This window comes from Mytilus edulis, chromosome 5 (assembly GCF_963676685.1).
Source record: "Mytilus edulis chromosome 5, xbMytEdul2.2, whole genome shotgun sequence".
NCBI classification, from domain to species: domain Eukaryota; kingdom Metazoa; phylum Mollusca; class Bivalvia; order Mytilida; family Mytilidae; genus Mytilus; species Mytilus edulis.
In genome coordinates, this window is record NC_092348.1 from 80,429,770 (window position 1) to 80,450,504 (window position 20,735).

Genomic DNA, 20,735 nt, shown 5'->3' on the forward strand with positions numbered 1-20,735 from the left:
TAACCATTCGTTTCTTTATTAGACCACATTCAAATTGATTTAAAGAAAAACTAGAGGCTCTTAAGAACATGTGTCGCTCACCTTGGTCTATGTGCATATTAAACAAAGGACACAGATGGATTCATGACAAAATTGTGTTTTGGTGATGGTGATGTGTTTGAAGTTCTTACTTCACTGAACGTTCTTGCTACCTTATCTGTATTTGGCAAAACTTTTAGGAACTTTGGTCCATTGTGCTCTTCAACTTCGTACTTTATTTGGCCTTTTTAACTTTTTGGGATTGGAGGGTCACTGATGAGTCTTTTGTAGACGAAATGCGCGTCTGGCGTATACACAAAATTTAGTCCTGGTATCTATGATGAGTTTATTTGCTACTTACAATTATCTCTATCTATAATGAACTTTGCCCATTGGTAACAGAGGAAATTATTTTGTAAAAAAATTACAAAAATGTACCAAATTAATGAAAATTGTTAAAAATTGACTTTAAAGGGCAATAACTCCTGAAGGGGTCAACTGACCATTTTGGGCATTTGACTTATTTGTAGATCTTACTTTGCTGAACATTATTGCTGTTTACAGTTTATCTCTATCTATAATTATATTCAAGATACTAACCAAAAACGGCAAAATTTCCTTAAAATCACCAATAAAGGGGTAGCAACTCAACAACGGGTTGTCCGATTCATCTGAAAATTTCAGGGCAGATAGATGTTGACCTGATAAACAATTTTAACCCCTGTCAGATTTGCTCTAAATGCTTTGGTTTCAGAGTTATAAGTCAAAATCTTTATTTTACCCCTATGTTCTATTTTTAGCCATGGCGGCCATCTTGGTACGCTGGCCGGTTCAACGGACACATTTTTAAAACTACATTTCCTAATGATTATTGTGGACAAGTTTGGTTAAATTTGACTTCGTAGTTTCAGAGGAGAAGATTTTTGTAAAAGATTACAAAAATTTACGAAAAATTGTTGAAAATGCATTGGTTTCAGAGATATAAGCCATAATCTACATTTTACCCCTATGTTCTACTTTTAGCAATGGCGGCCATCTTGGTTGGTTGGCTGGGTCACCGGATACATTTTTTAAACTAGAAAACCCAATGATGATTGCGGCCAAGTTTGGTTTAATTTGGCCCAGTAGTTTCAGAGGAGAAGATTTTTGTAAAAGTTAACGACGACGGAAGGCGACGGACGCCGGACGCCAAGTGATGAGAAAAAAAAATGAAATTGGGAACCACTTATTTGGGAATTGAATTCGTAAAAACACAATTTATTGTGTATCAAAAATATAAAAGAAAGGCAACAGTAGTATACCGCTGTTCAGAAGTCATAATTTGGCCGAGAGAAAACAAATTCGGGTTACAGAATAAAACCAATTGAAAGACCTCAACTATAAGAGGAAAACAAAAGAATTACAAAAACACTGAAGTGCAACAAAAACAAACACCAACGATCTATTAATAACTACCATATTACTGACTTGGTGCAGGATATTTAAAGAAAAATTGGTGGAGTGTACCTGGTTTTATTGCTAGCCAAGCCTCCCATTAAAAATGCAATGTTAGGCAATACATCTAAAACGACAACACTATGTGACAGGAATACAGCACAAAGAAACGCAAGAACACCTAGTAGTCGTTACATGTACAACATGGAAATCGCAGAGTAACATCTAACATCTTCAATTATCGACAGCATATGACAAAACAAACAGTGACGTATTTTTGTGACGAAGATATAATCTTGCAATTCATACATTTATATCCACAATACTAGTCCAAACAATTATCACGATTATGACGGTATTGACAGGCTATCTTACTTATGTTATGACGTCGACAGAACTATTTGGACTCACATAATACTTTATCCAATAACTCGATAATACTGCCAATATGTATCTGTATAACAAATCCTATCTCACACTGGTATACATGTATTTATTTATTATTTCAAAGTAACCGTTTACATAAGTAAGTATTTATTTAATACATAATAAAAACCCAAGTACTACTGCAGTCGGTCGTCTTTTTGTACTGCTGAATGTTCGATCATATAAGATCACACTACTAACGTCCATACTCATTACATTTTGATGTTCACAATGTGACAAATTATGCTGTAGACTTCTGTGGTGCATCCTCACACATGCATGCAATAAATTCTGCAAATAAAATAAATTAACATTAAAAAAATTGATACACCGGTAATTACGAATTTCAAATAATCTTTTTAAGTTGTATACAAATAAATATTTATAAACATGTTTAACCCCGCCGCCGCCTTTTCCAAGTCAGGAGCCTCTGGCCTTTGTTAGTCTTGTATTATTTTTAACTTAAGTTTCTTGTGCATAATTTGGAGTTTAGTATGGCGTTCATTATCACTGAACTAGTATATATATTTATTTAGGGGCCAGCTAAAGGACGCCTCCGGGTGCGGAAATTTCTCGCTGCATTGAAGACCTATTGGTGACCTTCTGCTATTGTCTGTTATATGGTCGGGTTGTTGTCTCTTTGACACATTCCCCATTTCCATTCTCAATTCTATATTAATAATGCATATTTTTTTTAAAGAATAATCTTCATTTAAAGATGTCAGTTGGGGTGCGGAGGTGTAAGTAAAATAGGGACATTTACCAAATCACAAATGTTCCTTCTCTATTAAACACTCATTATGCGTTATTTATTGGTATTCACTGTACTGGTAGGCAAGGGTTTACACCTAATGCAGACTGAGTTTTAAATCCCTTAGCTTACTAACAAGTTATCACAAAACTCAACAGACAAGATAGAATGGTTTAACAATGATAAAAAGAATTTTAAATAGACAACGAAATAAGACATTTCGAGTGCAACTGATGAGATTTCTGGTTGAAATAATTCTAATTCCATCGTGTGCTTAATAAAGTCGGATACATTGGTTTTTTTCAGATAAGCATATCCCCACAACTATCACTATAATCGGGTCAAAGAAACGCGCATCTGGCGCAAATATAAAATTTCAATCATGCACTCTATAATATCCGCGTAACTATACAAAAATACGTTCGGTTATCAGTCAAAAATAGAAGTCACGTGGGTAGAAATGTCTGCGGCAACATAACACCGGAATACCCTCTTAGTCATCTTTGAATTTCCTGTTCTATGATACAAAAGTAAACAAGCTTGTGCGGTTATGCAGTTGTCAACTTCGATCGATTCTACTGGTTCGGCATCACCGTTCAATTAATTTCGACAATGTCGAATAATTATAAATGTTAGTTAGATCAAAAAAGATTATCAAGATATAGTTTTAAGAATACAATAAAAACTTACCATCGAAATCTATTCTTCCGTCTCCATCAATATCTACTTCAGCAATCATTTCATCAACTGTTTAAACCAAAAGAAAATTGTCAATGATATAAAATAATAATAAAATAACACATTTCAAATGTTAATACATGATAGACGACGACACAATAAAAAATATAAAATTAGACAAAAGAGGGACGAAAGATACCAGAGGGACAAACTCATAAATCGAAAATAAACTGACAACCCGATGGTTAAAAATGAAAAGTACAAACAGACAAACAATAGTACACATGTCACAACATAGACAAACAACACAATAACGACGAAACATAAGAAAATACTGGATACTCCAACTTGTAACACCAGGTTTAATCCTCAATTTTCTACATAAGGAAATGCCCTTACCAAATCAGGAATATGACAGTGGTTATCCATTCGTTTGATGTATTTGAGCTTTTGATTTTGCCATTTGATCAAGGACTTTACTTCAAGAATTTTCCCCGGTGTTCATTTTACTTTATATTGTAACGAGCAGCACGTTACGTGTCATTAGTAGAGAAGTAACTGCAAACCTGGGATTTCCATACTATCTGAGTAAACCCCTAACAAGCCAAAGTACAGCAAGAAAATATCAAAGTTTTTTGTGTGTTACCCAATTTTGACCTCACACAAAAGAAATTATCTGACATGCAAAAACCTTTCAGAACTCGCATCTATCTCATGGTGATCAAGTTAATCTTGTATATCACATATTGTTAAATATAACAAACAATTATATCAAAATCGTTAAAATGTATTAAGAGTATTGCAGTATATTTCAAGATTTCGGAATAAGTGTTTAATATAGAATAAAAGATGAAGTTAAACATCAATTAGACAGCAGCCTTAGTTAATGGCACCTTAAAAAGCAAAAGTATTGGACAATTTATATTATGACTTACTTTCATCTTCTGTTAGATCTTCGCCAATGCATTGCAATACTGCCCTGAGATCTGATGCTGTAATGTAACCACATCCTGATTTGTCAAATACCTTAAAACAAAATAAAAACTTGATAAGATTTCAACAATACAGTAAGGTTTTTTCATTGCCAGTACTTGGCAAGATAACATTTTATTTGAATGTAAAACCTCTAAATCTTTGGTCACTTCATCAGTTCATGTAATTGAATATCTGTACCAAGTCAGAAATATGCCAGTTTTTTTTGGTTACTTTTACCGATTGGTAGCTTGTAACTTGTCAGATTTGTAGAGACTTCCCCTTTTTGAATACTTTTTTACTTGCAGTATGAAATATTTAACATATAAAATTGAGAATGGAAATGGGGAATGTGTCAAAGAGACAACAACCCGACCATAGAACTGACAACAGCAGAAGGTCACCAACAGGTCTTCAATGCAGCGAGAAATTATCGCACCCGGAGGCGTCCTTCAGCTGGCCCCTAAATAAATATTTCAAGCGCTCTACTTTAAAGATACCTATTTTAGCATATAGAAGAAGGGCGAAAGATACCAGAGGGACATTCAAGCTCATAAATAGAAAACTAACTGACAACACCACGGCTAAAAAAGAAAAATACAAACAGACAAATAATAGTACACAAGACATATATATATCTTACTCTAAAAGCTTGTCTTAGTTCCTCTTCTTCGTCCTCTTCTGATTGTTCACTGATACCTCCCATGTTGGCCATTACTTGTACAAATTCTTCAAAACTAAACGTCCCATCGCCTATTATGAAACAAAAATCAAGTTAGGTTAGTATATGGCACAAGTCTAAGGCAATGGTAAGGTGCTTGCAGGTACATGTATGCATTGTTATTCGAACACGTCACTGTTTGACGATTTGATAATTTGAAAATTAGTCGAATGCCCAATCGAAGTTAATCGTTCATAAACAAAATTACGGCTCCCTTATCACCTTTCTAATCTGAACTGTTGGCATCATGTACTTTATTTGCATACCAAGCAAAATGGAAGTGCGTGCATGCATTCTTAAAATAGTTTCACTTTATTGATCGAACATGCAAAGGGAATTACAGCTTTACATAAAAAGTGCTAATTCAGCAGAAATATCTGATAAATTGAATGAAAGATATTGATGCACAGCAAAACATTGGTGATAATTGGTAAACAAATTAATGCATTACGTCATCCTCATTTATATCAACAAATGTGTGATAAAAAAATATAAAATCGAAGGTAAAAACTATAAACTAATAGTTCTTAACAATTAAAATAAATCTTAATACAAACATAAATCAGGTTTGAAGCGGCTTGTAAATTATATATATTTATATAGTTTATACCTCTTTTAGATCATTTAAAGGAGTTCACTTTAATAGTTTTAGTCAAACTTTCTTTGTTTGAATAGAAATTCAATTTTGATTTAAATGTACATAACCGACAATCTCATGAAGTACTAGAAAAATAATAACATATCTCAAACACAACGTATTATTTATTGACCATATACATTAATGTCTCTGTATGTGTACAAAAATAATCACATTTCTAATTCGTTGATATTTTTCGAATGATGATAAGCTATCGCAATCGTGTTGAACAGTTGCATATTTCAGTCCTGTTTTTCACCAACAAACAGAATTAAAGACTTATATCATAATTTTCTGAGCACAAAGAATCAATCATCAGCCATTTTAAAGAAAGATTTCTTTTTGTCTAAGAGACATTATAAAAACTATGTCCAAAGAAATACAACTCTTGTGAAAAATAGTCAAACGCATCCAATATTCAAGCATATCAAATTATTATCAACATACAGTTTGTTGTAAAATAGTTTTACCAAATAAACATGCCAACAAATGGAATTTCTGTTAAACTACTTTGTGAGTGACTTTTTATATGAAGGACAGTTGATACAAGAAAAGGAAATGCTAAATATATTATACGATTTTTATCATCAAAAAATAGCTTTAAGATAAGATAAGATAAGATAATTTTTATTAACCAATCATGGTGCCCAAAATTTGAGCTATACAATCAAATGAATTACAAAATAAAGCACAGAAAATGATTAGAATGATTAAAGTACAATTAAACAAAAAACCACATGAATACACATTTACACTAATTAACCTGATATAAACCAAGTTATTGACAAAACATAGTTGTTATGGGTGCCACTGTGACCTGGAGAAATTACATAAATCTTTAGGATAGTTCTAGGTCTATGGGAGACAACTCCTGATCAATTTTAATTTATATATATATATATAGAAGAAAAAATATATATATATATATCTAATATATATTTTTTCTTCTATTTTAAACAACAATATTTTCTATAATTTTCTTTCTTTCTTCAAAAAGGGAGTGCAATAAATTAGATAAGTTTGAAGTAACAAACAAATCTTCAGATGAAAGAATCCAAACAAATTTCATTTCATCAGATAATCTTGAAAAATTTTTGAATTTAGAATTTAAATTAGATAGATGTTGAGATCTAGTATCTTTTAGAACAGGACATTTTAAAAGAAAATGTAGTTCGTCTTCAACTGCGTTCTTACATAGCTTACACTTTCTGTCTTCAGCTTTAATTCCAATATACCTCCCTCTTTCTATTTCAAGATCATGACAGCTAGTTCTAAATCTTGTGATTATTTGCCTGTCTTTTTTTGAATTCATTTTTAAATATGGTTCAAACATAAAAATATTTTTAAATTTTCTGTAAGTTCTTAATTTATTGCCAGATTGTAAATTAGTACACTTCCCAGAATTGCTTTCTAAACTCGCTAACCAGCTTTCTTTAAATTTAATAGTTAAAGATGTTTTTACTTTTTTTAGAATATGGTTTTGTTTAAAGTTTGACTGGTTAACAAATAGATATTCTAAGTCTAGAAATTTAAATATATGTTTAATGCTTCCTATCCAAGATTCCTGGTTATGTTTGTCCATAGAATGAGATAGATTTATGGCTTCCCTTAGAATAATATTTGAAGGTTCAATATCTTTCATAAGATGGATCCAATATTTTACCATATTCATTATTACATAATACAGTGTAGGGAGTGAACCTAGTTCTCCTCTACATGCCATATTTGATGTTTTAATATTTACTCCAAGTGAAAATTTACAAAGCTTAGTATGAATTTTCTCTAGTACAAGATAATCAGTTTCTTTTGATATAAAGTAATCCAAATGTATTTGTTTCTTATGTGGTATATAACCCCAAATTTCAGATCCATACAACAAGATTGGTCGGATTGTATGGTTATAGATGTGTAATAAAGTACTAGGTTTTGGGCTTTCCACTGAAAAGGTCTTCCTTAATTTGAAATATGCTTTCATTCCTTTGTTATAAAGTTCTTTCTTTGCTATTTTGAAACTCCCAGACGATGAAAAATTTATACGCTTTATATATTTAAAGAACAAATAAAAATAAAAAAGGAAAGTTTTCAACAATCGATATTCTAATAGAATGTTCCAATAGAGAAAGTAAAGTCATAAAAAACCAAAACGAGTCCAGTCCAATAATTATTTGTAATAAAGTTTTAGTACAATTTAAATAAAGGCAACAGTAGTATACCGCTGATCGAAAGTAAAAAATTGATTGAGAAAAAACAAATATGGGTTACAAACTAAAACTGAGAAAAACACATTAACTTTATGAGGCAAACAACGAAACAGCAGAAACAACGAAACAACAGAAACAACAGAAACACCGAAGTGCAACATAAAACCAAACGACAATGCAACACACACATACACACACAGAAACGAACTATACGATGCCACTTGCCATTTTACAGACTTGGTACATGACATTATAAGAAAAAAAGGTGAGTTGAACCTGCATTTGTGGCTAGCCAAACCTCGCACTTTGATGGCAATGCTTAATAACACTAAAACAACAACATTACATGACAGGACTACAGTACAAATAGATGCAAGAACATTCAGGACAGAGACAAACACAAATAAACAGTAAAATAGAAAATTTCGACATGGTACCAGTTATCAAAGGTACCAGGCTTATAATTTAATACGCCAGACGAGCGTTTAGTCTACATAAGACTCATCAGTGACGCTCTGATCAAAATAGTAAAGAAAGCCAAACAAGTACAAAGTTGAAGAGCTTTGATGATCCAAAATTCCAAAAAGTTGTGCCAAATACGGCTAAGGTTATCTATGCCTGGGATAAGAAAATCCTTAGTATTTAGAATAATTCATATTTTTGGAAAAGGTAAATATATATGAAAATTTTATATAATTGATTTCGATGTCAACACTGATGTGGTGACTAATTAGTTATCAAAAGTACCAGGATTATACACTTAGAATAAAAACGAAGGCGAAAGATACCAGAGGGACATTCAAAATTCATAGATCGAAATTAAATAAACCAACTCCAAAAAAGAAAAGAGACAAATAGTACACAAGACACAGCATAGAAAGCTAAAGAAAAGGAAACACGAACCACATTAAAAACTGGGGATGACAAAATTCAAAGATACAGTATTGTATTTTCACCAAAGATTAGAGACCAACGAGGAAGTGTCATCATACATAACATGCCTAGATCGTGCATCTATATAGTCAAGTCAATTGACAGACAAGCAAACTATCTGCATCTTGTAATTTTGAAACAAAAATCGATGATGTATTGACATACATACCATCAATATCGATCTCCTTAATCATTTGTGATATTTCGTCCGATGATGGAAATTGTCCTAGATTTCTCATAACTGTTCCTAGTTCATCTGTACTGATAGATCCGTCGCCATCTTTATCAAACAGACGAAATGCTTCTCGTAATTCTAAAATAGAAAAAAAAATGTGAAAACTTTGGAGTTGAAAGCACACAATTATTGTAATTTGTGGAGAGTTTGATAATTCTTTTGAATGTTTTATAGAATGAAATTCAAAACAGTTTGGCTGTGGCCATTGATTGACCCCATAGTTTAAATGTCTTTAAAAAGTACATAGTGAGCAGTGGTCGTTACATACAAACGTTCACCTAAATTGTCCCAGTCAATGGATGAATTTAATGTGTTAATCAATGGCCACAGCCACACTGTTTTGAATTTCATTCTATACAAAAACAGGACTCTGAAGTCCATTAATATCTATGACATTTCTCATATATGAGGCCTTGCACGAACCCCTGAACATATGAATAAAATAAAAAGGTATTACGTCTATATTTGTGGTGATTTGAATTTAAATTGTAGTCTGAAACCATACTTGTTTATGCTGTATGCATGTTGTTGGAGTTTTAATATACAATGTTATTGAAACGACTATATAGGACGCACATTAGAATAACATCAGTCGAAAATCTTTAAAATATCCCATATATCAAAAGGCTATCGAACGTTAACCATTGCTATCTGCTACATTTTATATAAGTTTCAAAAAGTTGCAAAAATACCATTTAAAAAAAAATGGCACAGCAAACGAGTTCCCCTGTGCAACACACCCTGGGTTTTTTTTCTAGAACAAATTTCCAGTCTTCCATGTTATTAGACAAACTATATATTTGATGTATTGTGTAATTTGTGCTTTCCTAAATATGCATAATAATTTGTTATCGAACCTTAAGAAAATAATCATGTTATAATAAAGCTTAAACTGCAAGTCGTAAAACCTGCACAGTACAGGAAGTCAAGTTTAGTCTACTAATAAACATACATTTGCTTTATTAATTAAATGAGCTTAAACTTCCTCAATGTTTTTAAATTCAAAACAAAACCAGTATAATATAAATAAATACTGGTTTTCTTCAATCTGACAGAAACAATAAAGGAAACATTGGGGAGGGGGTGGGGGTGTAGTTAGGTAATAGTGTGCTGTAACATAAAAAAATGTACACACAAAATTTACATATATAACATTCTGAACGGTTTTAAGACAAATATGTTGGTCTCTGACATAGGTTGGTGTAAGCATGAACTTTATAGATAGGTAAGGACTCGGCCTTGGAGATAGGAAACACAAATCGATTTTGTTTTTGCTTTCCAAATTCGAGTATATAGAACGTCTTGTAGAGGATTATGCTGAAAAACATCACCATGGGACGACATTATCATTGCTTGAGAAATTCAATTAAAATATTGTGTCCAATAAAAAATTTCTAATGGAATAATCATATTGATTTTCTTGGATGCTGTAACTGACATTTAAAAGATCTCGAGTCTTTGTATTATGAAGAAATCGATCTTCTTAGAAATATTTGTATATATTCAAAATGAGCAGGATTAACGTGGAATATAATTCAAAGATTGCATATTTGTTATATTTCAATATGCGTTAAGATATCTATAGGATATTTCAAAGACAACCACTGAACTACAGAATTAAGACAGAGGTATACAAATAATATTGCAACATGTTTTAGCCGCAACCTATCCCTGGACAGTGGTATAGATTCCCAATAGTAATTAGTATACATTCGGTTCACGTTTACGTCGAGATACAAAAAATGGGTAAATCGGTCGTTCCTCAGAGATTATGAACAGCAATATCGCCTAATTCTTGATATCATAATTCTCTTGATTGATTGTTTGAGCGATGCTGGTGAAGTTTAAATAAGGTGGAATAAATTTATAAACTGTTATTTTCAATTTGGGGTTAGTTATCTTGATTATAATGTTTTGTATGTTATTTCTATATAAGCACTTCGTTTTGTGTTTTTTTTTAAACGAGTCAGTGCTCATTACAATCAGTTATGATACATAAAATCATGCCAACTGCAGACATACTGGCTTCTTCAGTATGACATCAAAATTATTTGTATATAATGCAAAATAGTTAAATATATTCAAAATAATTTTGAATATTTTATTTAAATTACGACTAAAAATGCATTTGTAAATGCATCGATTTTAGTGAATTTAATCTATATTGAGGTACAAATGCTATATATGCATATAAAACATACCACGGATTTTTGCCTCTGAATATCTCTGTAGTATACTACTCTCTTCCTGAAATGGTATCAAATACAAAAATTTCTTTTACAATTCTTACTTTTTAGATCGTAAAAAATCGCATGTGCAGAGTATGCGTGATTTAGACATACACATAGTCTAACGACACCAAAACTGGGACACAACTCCTGTTCATTTCAATTCCATATTATTCCAATTAACTTACCTGGCAAGGTTTTTCTCCTGGTTCGCACCATTAGGATGCTCGACGTAGAATTCATCAAACTTTTAAAGTTCATCAAATATGATATATATATATAGATTTTAAACAATCAAATTATATTTCCTTATTTGTCGCTTTCCTCAAATATTTGAAATTCAAGCACAATGTATTTCATCAATGATCGTTCGTCATAAAATCAGTAGGGGGTATGTTTTGGATGTCAAATGTATACTACATGCGACCACAAATATATCTATATATCAACTAAAATGTCAATACATTTGTTTATCATCTCGCGTGGAACTAAATTAATATGGAATATATATACCACTTGTTCAATGACGTCCATACATTTTACTGGTAATACGTAATTATATGTCATTACAATAATTGTGTGATGACAATTTTCACGGATTTTGTCGGTAAACGAGGAGCGAAAGATACCTGAGGAACATTAAAACTCATAAAACAATAATTCTCACTGAATAAAAGCACAGATAAATTTAGGGGTTACATTTTCTGTTGGTATTTCTTAAATTTTTCATGAGATATTTTTCATGTTCAAAGCTTACAAGTCAGAAACCTGTAATTCGGTAATTTCCATTTGTTGCCGTGTTGCATATTTGTTTTTCGTTTATTAATTTGTACATAAATTAGGCCGTTAGTTTTCTCGTTAGACATGTATTACCGTTGTGATGCCGGAGCCCTTTATAGCTGACTATGCATTATGGGATTTCCTTATGGTTGAAGGCCGTACGGGGACCTATAGTTGTTACTTTCTATGTTATTTTGTCTAATATGGAGAGTTGTATCATTGGCAATCATACCACATCTTCTATGGTATGTATATAGGATACGGAACATACGCTAAGATATTTTTGATATAGGTAAATAGCATCTAAATCATTAGATATCCATAACAGCAGGACCAACTGTTGATTACTTCAATTAGACCAAGTACATTAATATTTACCGCAGACATGTTTAAGATTGCTTGTAATGGTGTACGTCAATGTTGAATCTGAAAATATACAACAATCCGCATAACAACATATTCACAAAACAACGACGTGTGTAATTCTATTGTTTTTATCATGTACATGAACTCTTCACAGTGTAAATAATGGTTTGATAAATACGATAATGTGATACTTAGGTCTGCAAATTAGCTTGTTGTGACTAGATTCAAATTAATTGACGAAAATTACTCGCTAACAAGACGGAACAGGAACGAACGTAACAAAATGTGATTTCCTAGTCCACTTTTCAGCGTGTACCTCCATTAGAAACGCTCAAAATTTTCAATTAAAAGCCGGAGATGTGTAAATACGCAGCAACTATATGACCAAAAGAGATTTAAAAAAGAAAAGGCCAATGCACCTAAGAGGGTATGAATCTTTGTCTCTTTGTATTTTTTTAAATCAATTAACTGGGGAATAGTTTATTATAAATAAATCAGTACAAAAGCGTTAGCTTACTGCTGTTGAGTTGATGACACATTGGGTAGTATAACCAATAAACCATAGAACTGTATTTATGTATAGCTATTGGATAATCATCTGTTCAGATTGCTGTTTAAATATTTTTATAATTCATTAAATCCCAATATTTATGAAATATCTCAAATACAATCAATACAACTATCTTATATTGTAATGAAGTAAAAATTCGAAACATTACAAACCTGTAGATGTATGGTTATGATTACAGTGGTAAAATTTATTGATTGGTTGTTTTACGGCCTGCTCGATAATATATACATGTAAAAAATGTATATGATTGTGACCAGTTTTTACTGGTGGAGAAACGCGGAGTTACCAGAGAAAACCACCGACCTTCGGCATGAAAACTGACAATAATAGACAATTAAGGTCTGAGTCGAACGCAACTGGCAGATTTAAATTGCTCTGAATTTTTTCTAGTGCATGGATCTCACTGGATATAACAGCTCCCTCCAGCAATAAATACAGGCTACCATTATATTACAAAGAGTGATGAAAACGACATTCAACACAATCAAGGCGGCAATCAAAATCAATATTATAGAAATAGTAAACGATTTCTGATAAATTTAATGAGATAACGATTTCGGATAAGCTTTCTTTAAATGATTGTCAAACAATACAATTACCCCCGATATGACCAGAGACCCAAGACCCTTCAAATCTAAAACACCAAAAAGCTTTACTCCGTACAAATGCCGAAAATTTACATTATTCACTTAATAAACATATCACGTAAACCGTACAAATCAAAGCTGTATAGATAGATGTACATGTAAGAAGGTTTACTTACTTTTAAGTTTTATGACTTTAAAACACGAAGAAAATGTATTTATACAGATAGAAGTAAATGTATGTGTACATAAAGACCTTTAATGTTCCGTTTATCTAAATGATTTAAGTATCATATACCATTTCGTTCCAATTATAGTTAAATTCTAAATTATTGAAAACTAACTTTGTTATTTCATTGTCGTTGTGGTGTAAGATAATAATATGTTAACCAATACAACTAAATCAAGATGTATGATAATACAATATTGTAGGGTCGATTTGAAAGATACACGCGATGTATTCCAATCTCATTTACGACATAATTAGAGACTATTGAATATGAAAACTGGTATAGGAATTCATACTGACTACTATTTGCTCTCTTTGAATTCGTCCCCTACTAAAAAAAAACCAACGAAAAACTATATAGAGGATAGCTTATTGTCTTAAACAATTAACATTTTGCGTCTACTTACAAAAAACTTTCGGAAGTTTGTGTCCACAATGCTTTTCTTAAACTTCATACTTTATTTTGACATTATAAACTATTTTTATTCGAGCGTCACTAACGAGTGCTCGAGTCTTTTGCTTACAAAATACGCTTCCGGCATGCAACATTTTGATCCAGATATCTAGGAAGTTATTCATTACGTAACACGGCTGAGTCTAGAAAATATCTAATTTCCAAAATGAAATGAACAGACATTAAATTATAACCCAAACAGTAGTGGTATCGGAAAATGTATAATCAATATGTGTAATCTTGAGTTTTTACACCTCAAAACCATTATGGAATAAAACAGATAGAGTTACACATAAGTCATTACTGTCGCCTTGTTTGTATATACCATTGCAGTGATATCGTGCGTAATTGTCTCGTTGGGTCTTGGGGGATAGTACGTCACGTCTTGGTTTCTATCTCCGGCCGGGTCAAATACTGGTAAATAGAACATAAGAGCACAATTGGTTGGCTCGAAGTCAGAATGACCTGCTTGCATACTTAGAGTGCAGACAAATAACGTGTGAACAAAAATGTTAAATATCCGTTTCAGCATGTCGTTCTAGTACAAAGTAGGGTTCGTATCACTATCACATTAGATGTTCTCGTTCATAATATGCAATACATTTCCCGTAATATAAGACGTTAAACAGTCATCCATCATTATCATCATCATACCGAATACGTCACCTAAATCCCGTTAGATATAAAATTGCATTCTTCGGTATTTAAGTTAAAGAAATGCACACTTCAATTCTAAAGTGAAATTTGTTGGTCTACAAGCAAGGTATTTTGATATTGTATAGCATTTCTTATTACTCTTTTTTTTATAATTAGAAACATTGTGTGTACATTTGTATATCTATCTCTTTACCTGTCGTTTTCATTAAAAATATGGACATAGTTCAATGATTTTCTTTAGTCGAAAGTTAGTTTTTAAATGTGAAAATGTGCATCTTTCTATCAAGTTTGTGTACAAATATGAAAAGAAATTCGTATATGGTCTATTAAACATGGAGGTATTTTCTTTTTATAGTTTAACAGTTTTGAATTTACATCAAAATGTATACTATTCAACTCCAACGACTAATTATAGTATCATTTCGAACCAACTTTCAAAATGTCTACGGATATTTAACAGGAATTCAATTGATATTTCATGAAAAATACATTCATTATTGGAAAGACACAAATATATTACGTATACCGGTTTTATCATAAAATGTAAGACGGCACATAAACAACCTCCTTATCATGCCAAAAAAAGACGTGGCTAGAATGACTTACCAGGTTTTTCAATGGCTGTTTCCTCTTGCTGCTGTGTTTCCAAATCTACATTGTCGCTTACAAGAGTAATTACTGATTTTGCTTGGTTTATTCCTAACTTGGCGTGTTTAATATCGTAGGATCAATAAGACGCTTAAGTCGGAAGCAAATATAATTTGATTGCTTTTAGGTTGTAAATCAACAAAATGTCCCGCGAATAGTTTTATTCATCGATAAGACCCGAGAATTATTTACATTTTATCATCAATGAACTTGAACATCATGGATTATGGATAGCCTTTAAATTTATGAATAATTAATTGGAAAATAACAGCTTAAGTACAAATTAAACTTATAATTAATGCTACAAGCAATAAACTAAAAATGAACAGGTAGATACAATGTTAATTCTCAGACGTACAAAAGTTCCACAATTGTACTTCAGATTGACCTTAGAGCAATATTTTACGAGTCTTTTCATCAGACTTTAAATACCGTACTTATTTTTGTATGACGTCATGAGATTTGGTATGTGTGCGTGCATGTGTTTGCTTTACAATACTACATTTTGCAGTGGCGGAACTCAATTTTCTACAGCAGTTTCTCTTTGTTATATAAGATTTACAACAAGTTATTATATTTTGTAAGGAAAAGGGGAGAGGGGATAGGGGGAGGGGGTCGGAATGCTCGTCAATTCTATTCAACAAGCCTGACTGATTTCCAGTAGAATTTTAAAGACAAAGTAAACTAACTGAGGACAGACTTCAAGTGGCAGTTATTTAGTTATTCTAAGAGTGATTTTAGATTATTTTGACAATATTTAAATTTTCAGGTCAGTCATCGACCTTTTCTGCTTTTGATGCCGCCGTCGGTAGGCGAAGGGGGAACCAAGTGTTAACCTTGACCGTCTGTCCGTCCTTATTTTCACATATTAAAGCAATTGTAAGCGGAGGATTCGTATCATCAGACACATTCTTCTGCTATTTCAGTTACGATATCATTTTTCGTAAATATAGATAATTTGATTGTTTTTCCTAATATATAGTCCTTTGCGCTGACAAGGCATTATCCTTTGTCAGTATGTCTTTTATGCAAAAAGTATGCTCAATTTACAATTTATAAAAGAAAATGAGAAAGTCTAACACAAAATAAGTAGATTTCTTTTTTAATCAAACGATTTATAAAGGTGAATACAAATATGACTACTCTTGGTCACCTTCCGACAAAGTAAAACATTAGCCAAACAGGGGCGTTCATATGGCTGGGATATACAAGTACGCAACCACGTTCGGTCAAATGAGGAATCTGAATATGATGCTTCGTGTAGATAAAGTGCCACGCTTTGTGCACGAAACGAACCCTTGCAACAACTCTACCAGGGGTCCATGATAAAATGGTCTTTTTGCAAGCACAAGTTCTATTTCTATCTAATATACCCTCATTTTTTCATCGGCAGTTCAAATTTCAAGGAATTTTATCCTATAGACAGACTCTATTACAAGACCTACCTATTGTATTTAGGCAGATACTTTCTTTTGGCTATCTGAAAAAAAAGTAAAAATTGTCTATTCTTATGCACGTCTAGTCTTTGGAACAAACTAATTCTCCGGAAATATAGATATACTGATTGACGAAAAATGTCAACAACATCGATTGATAATAAGCAGCAAAGGTAATTTTGAATTTAAGTCACTTAGGAAAAAAATGTGCTTAAAATTTCCATTCACTAAAACAAATCAAAATGCGAATGAATTTACTTCATAATATGTATATAACATATTCAGACTTCTTTCCCTCTTGCTTCCGATGGAGTTGGGGTCATAACCGCCTCTCCTCTTTTTATGTTACACCTATGAATTTCCTGCAAGGTGATTAATGACTATATATGTTTCATAAAGAAGAATTTATCATTTCCTTGGAGTTTGAGTCCAATGACCTTCAAAGTCGACAAATGATTTTGCTAGATTTTTTATTTAAAATGTTTGATTAACTTTTACACGTACAGAAAATAAGGAAAAAGGGAAAGCACATTGTTACCTTCTCCCAAAGTAAGATGGTTTATAAAAGCAAATACAAAAGTATTATTTAAGAAAATAAATGAGGCAGATAAAATAACAGAGGGGCTTATTTCCCTAGCATTGTATTTTATTCACAGCCTATGTATATCAGTGGGTGTTCATAGGTCGCCGTTATAATAGAACTTCCAAATCATGAAGTCATATATATATATATGATTTAGTTGTTTTCTTTGACTTGGTTTATGCGTTTTGCCTCCATTGATACAGATAAAGGTACGGAGGATAAACCAGTAAATTCAGTTCTTGATTTCAAGCTTTATTCCACTTAGTTTACGTGCACGCGCTCTATAGTCTGTTCTGAAGAAAGATGTTTTCACAGCATTCTTCAACTTCTATCTAACTTTCATAATGGAGAAACAGGAGCTTCACTTATAAAAACTCCCATTGCCGCGCGTTTGCATTCCGACACCTAATTCGGGAAACTCTCCGCGCCACATGACACTGTTTTTGACATTGGCCATGTGTGCATATGCAAACGGATAAAATACAGATTTTTTTAAACAATGTTCATCCGGTTAGGAGGAACAACAGAAACTCTGTTGTATTAATTGTTAATTTGTTCTTGTCCTGCGAATTCATAATATATTTGCTACTTGTCGTTCAGCAACCAACAATGAATCAATCAACTAAGTGATAACTAATTTGATAACATGTAAACTCCAAGGTTATCTTCCATTTTGAAAATATGGCGGTAAATGGTGTTTCCGGCTTTGTCACGTGGTTTTCCCTCATCAAGTATTGACATAACCACATCAAAGAATGGCAAAACCATATCAAAAACTGGAATAAACATATCATGCAGTGTAATGTCAATGCCTTATATACAAAATAAAACCACCATCATTACGAAATAACAGAATCACATCATGTAATGAAACAACTGCATTACGTAAATCCATATAGACATCAAGTAATGTTAAAACCACATCACGTAATGTCAGAGTACCACATAAGACAGCTGTGGCGTTCCATACAAACAGGTAGTCGCTTCTTTGGGTGGTTGGTACAATGAAACGGAACGGGATTTTTCAGATACCGCTCAGTCATTACGGTCCAGACCGATTCAGGATATTACGATATTTCCGGTTTAAGTAATATTCGGTTGTAAGCCGTAAAATTTTCCGGCAAACAATTGTCAAACTCGTTAAAAGAAAATATTCCGACAAAAAAACAGTAAAACCAGCAAATATTTCTTGCAAACAGTTAAAAAATAAGTCTTTGAATGTTCCAGCCGAAAAGTTTACTCTTTTAACATATATTTATTTAAATTCAGTATAATTATTATTTGATTCTTTTAATGTTCATTTTTATTTAATTTCTATTTTTGTAACTAATAAATTAAACAGTCTATTATAAAATCGGTTGCGGGTAGCCTATTAAAGGAGAAAAAAAACATGTGTGAAAGTCATTTGTGATAAACAGGAACATTTTTTTAAATCAATTGCGGGTACGTGTAGCCCACAAAGGCCAATTTGGCTACGCGTATCCGCACGCACTGCCTTAATAGTCAGACTTAAATTGATTTACTTTTACTTTATATATATATGTCTCTTAAAGTTTTATTTGTGTAACTGCAGTGACAGATCTAGGGGAGGTTTCTAGGGGTTGGAACTTCTCTTTTTTTGACGATCAATGCATTTGAATGGGGACATATATAGGGGGCACTTGCTATATAATTAGTGATAGATGCAATGAAACCAAATATTTTGACATTTGCACCTAATTAACGTTCAAGGGTTTGTATACATAAAACATGATAACAATTATTTAAAGAAATTCCATTGCAGGGTCCTTTAAGAACGGCAATGAAACTTTTTAACAGTTTTTAATTAATATTTAAACTTGTTAAAATCAGTGAAGGTGTTACACTCTGGGGTGATATTATATTTATATACCATCAATGATCTGATCAAACGTCTTTTATATGTAATATGTATTATATTTTGGAATTGAAATATCTTCATAATTAAAAATGTAAAATGGGCAGTAAGAAAAGGGTTTAATATGTGACGAATTTATTGGAAAAGAAGGTGATGTTTTTGCGACTTTTTTGCTTCTAAACAAGATAATGAACGGGAAAAATATTTAGATATATCTATATGCCTGTTTTTGTTAATTAATATGACAAGGTATATATTTTTGATTAACAAAACAATATATAAAAAGGGTGGGGTATTTGATGTCTCAGCTGCTCACCCCTACCAAAAAAAGTTTAAAGTGGCCCCTGAGCCATAAGTGGGGGCCCTGATTTGAAGATGAACCCCTTATATATTTAGTTCATGGAATTTAGTTTACAGTAGTACATGTATGAGGGTCTGGATGGGGGGGGGGGGGTCTGTTATTCTGTAAACATTTAATTTTCACCCCTTTTTTCTCTAATCTTTAAAAAATTAACCCCTTTTTTCTCTAATCTTCAAAAAATTAACCCCTTTTTTCTCTAATCTTCAATTTTTTTGCCCGTTATTCTCTAATCTTCAATTTTTAAGGGCATTATTCTTTAATCATTTAACCCCATCCAAACCCTCATGTATAAGCATTTGCAAGTCTCATTTTAATTTGAGTTTATATGTTCAAAAACTGATCATTATTGTTCATTGACCTTTGATATGTAGTTTATTTATAAGCATTGGCATTTATCAATTTCCATGGATTGGTACTGCATATTTAGTCATATATTTCATTGACTCTGAATTTCTTTTTTAATATAGACATTTTAAACTCCCACATTTGCAATCCGTATTAAATATACACAAATTAATCTCTGTGTTGAAGGCCGTACATTGACCTATAATGGTTTACATTTATAAATTGTTATTTGGATGGAGAGTTGTCTTAACCATTGGCACTCATATCCATCGTCCTATATCTACAAATGAGAAAAATATTTCTGTGTAGAAAGTTTATATTACTTTTTGGCATTTTTTACACAATCCTCAGTTGGTAGAGAAAACCAAATAGCATAAATAATGAGCCAAGTAAGACAAGAACTACAAACGAGCCGACAGTTAGACAGAAACAGAATAAATTATCAATAATACCATTTCAACCAAAAACAGTGACCATAGTTTTATGTTAGTCTTCAGTGTTTTATTACTTCACAAAGAGCCTCTGGTTTTATCTATTGACTTCATTACCTGTAATGTTTCCCCCTTGATATTTTGATTCAGTGACGATTTAAAGAGATGTAGTGAATATTT

General features: G+C 32.1%; 1 protein-coding gene across 5 annotated transcripts in view; it reads right to left on the reverse strand.

Moving 5' to 3' along the window:
- Positions 1-1,927: 1,927 nt before the first annotated feature.
- The window catches only part of LOC139524546 (calmodulin-beta-like), a 42,856-nt gene continuing 24,048 nt past the window's right edge, over positions 1,928-20,735 (reverse strand). Inside the window, exons 2-9 of one of the 5 annotated variants that reach the window (XM_071319396.1) lie at positions 16,969-17,003; positions 12,393-12,440; positions 11,208-11,253; positions 8,941-9,084; positions 4,923-5,032; positions 4,243-4,333; positions 3,320-3,376; positions 1,928-2,169 (exon numbers count right to left, since the gene is read on the reverse strand). In XM_071319396.1, coding sequence (XP_071175497.1) covers positions 2,120-2,169; positions 3,320-3,376; positions 4,243-4,333; positions 4,923-5,032; positions 8,941-9,084; positions 11,208-11,253; positions 12,393-12,401 — 507 coding nt within the window. In that variant the 5' untranslated portion in view covers positions 12,402-12,440; positions 16,969-17,003 and the 3' untranslated portion in view covers positions 1,928-2,119. Of the gene's footprint in view, positions 2,170-3,319; positions 3,377-4,242; positions 4,334-4,922; positions 5,033-8,940; positions 9,085-11,207; positions 11,254-11,422; positions 11,629-12,392; positions 12,441-14,060; positions 14,081-15,481; positions 15,761-16,968; positions 17,004-20,735 lie in introns of those variants that run through there. The other 4 variants (XM_071319393.1, XM_071319395.1, XM_071319394.1 and 1 more) reach the window with 4 other exon arrangements.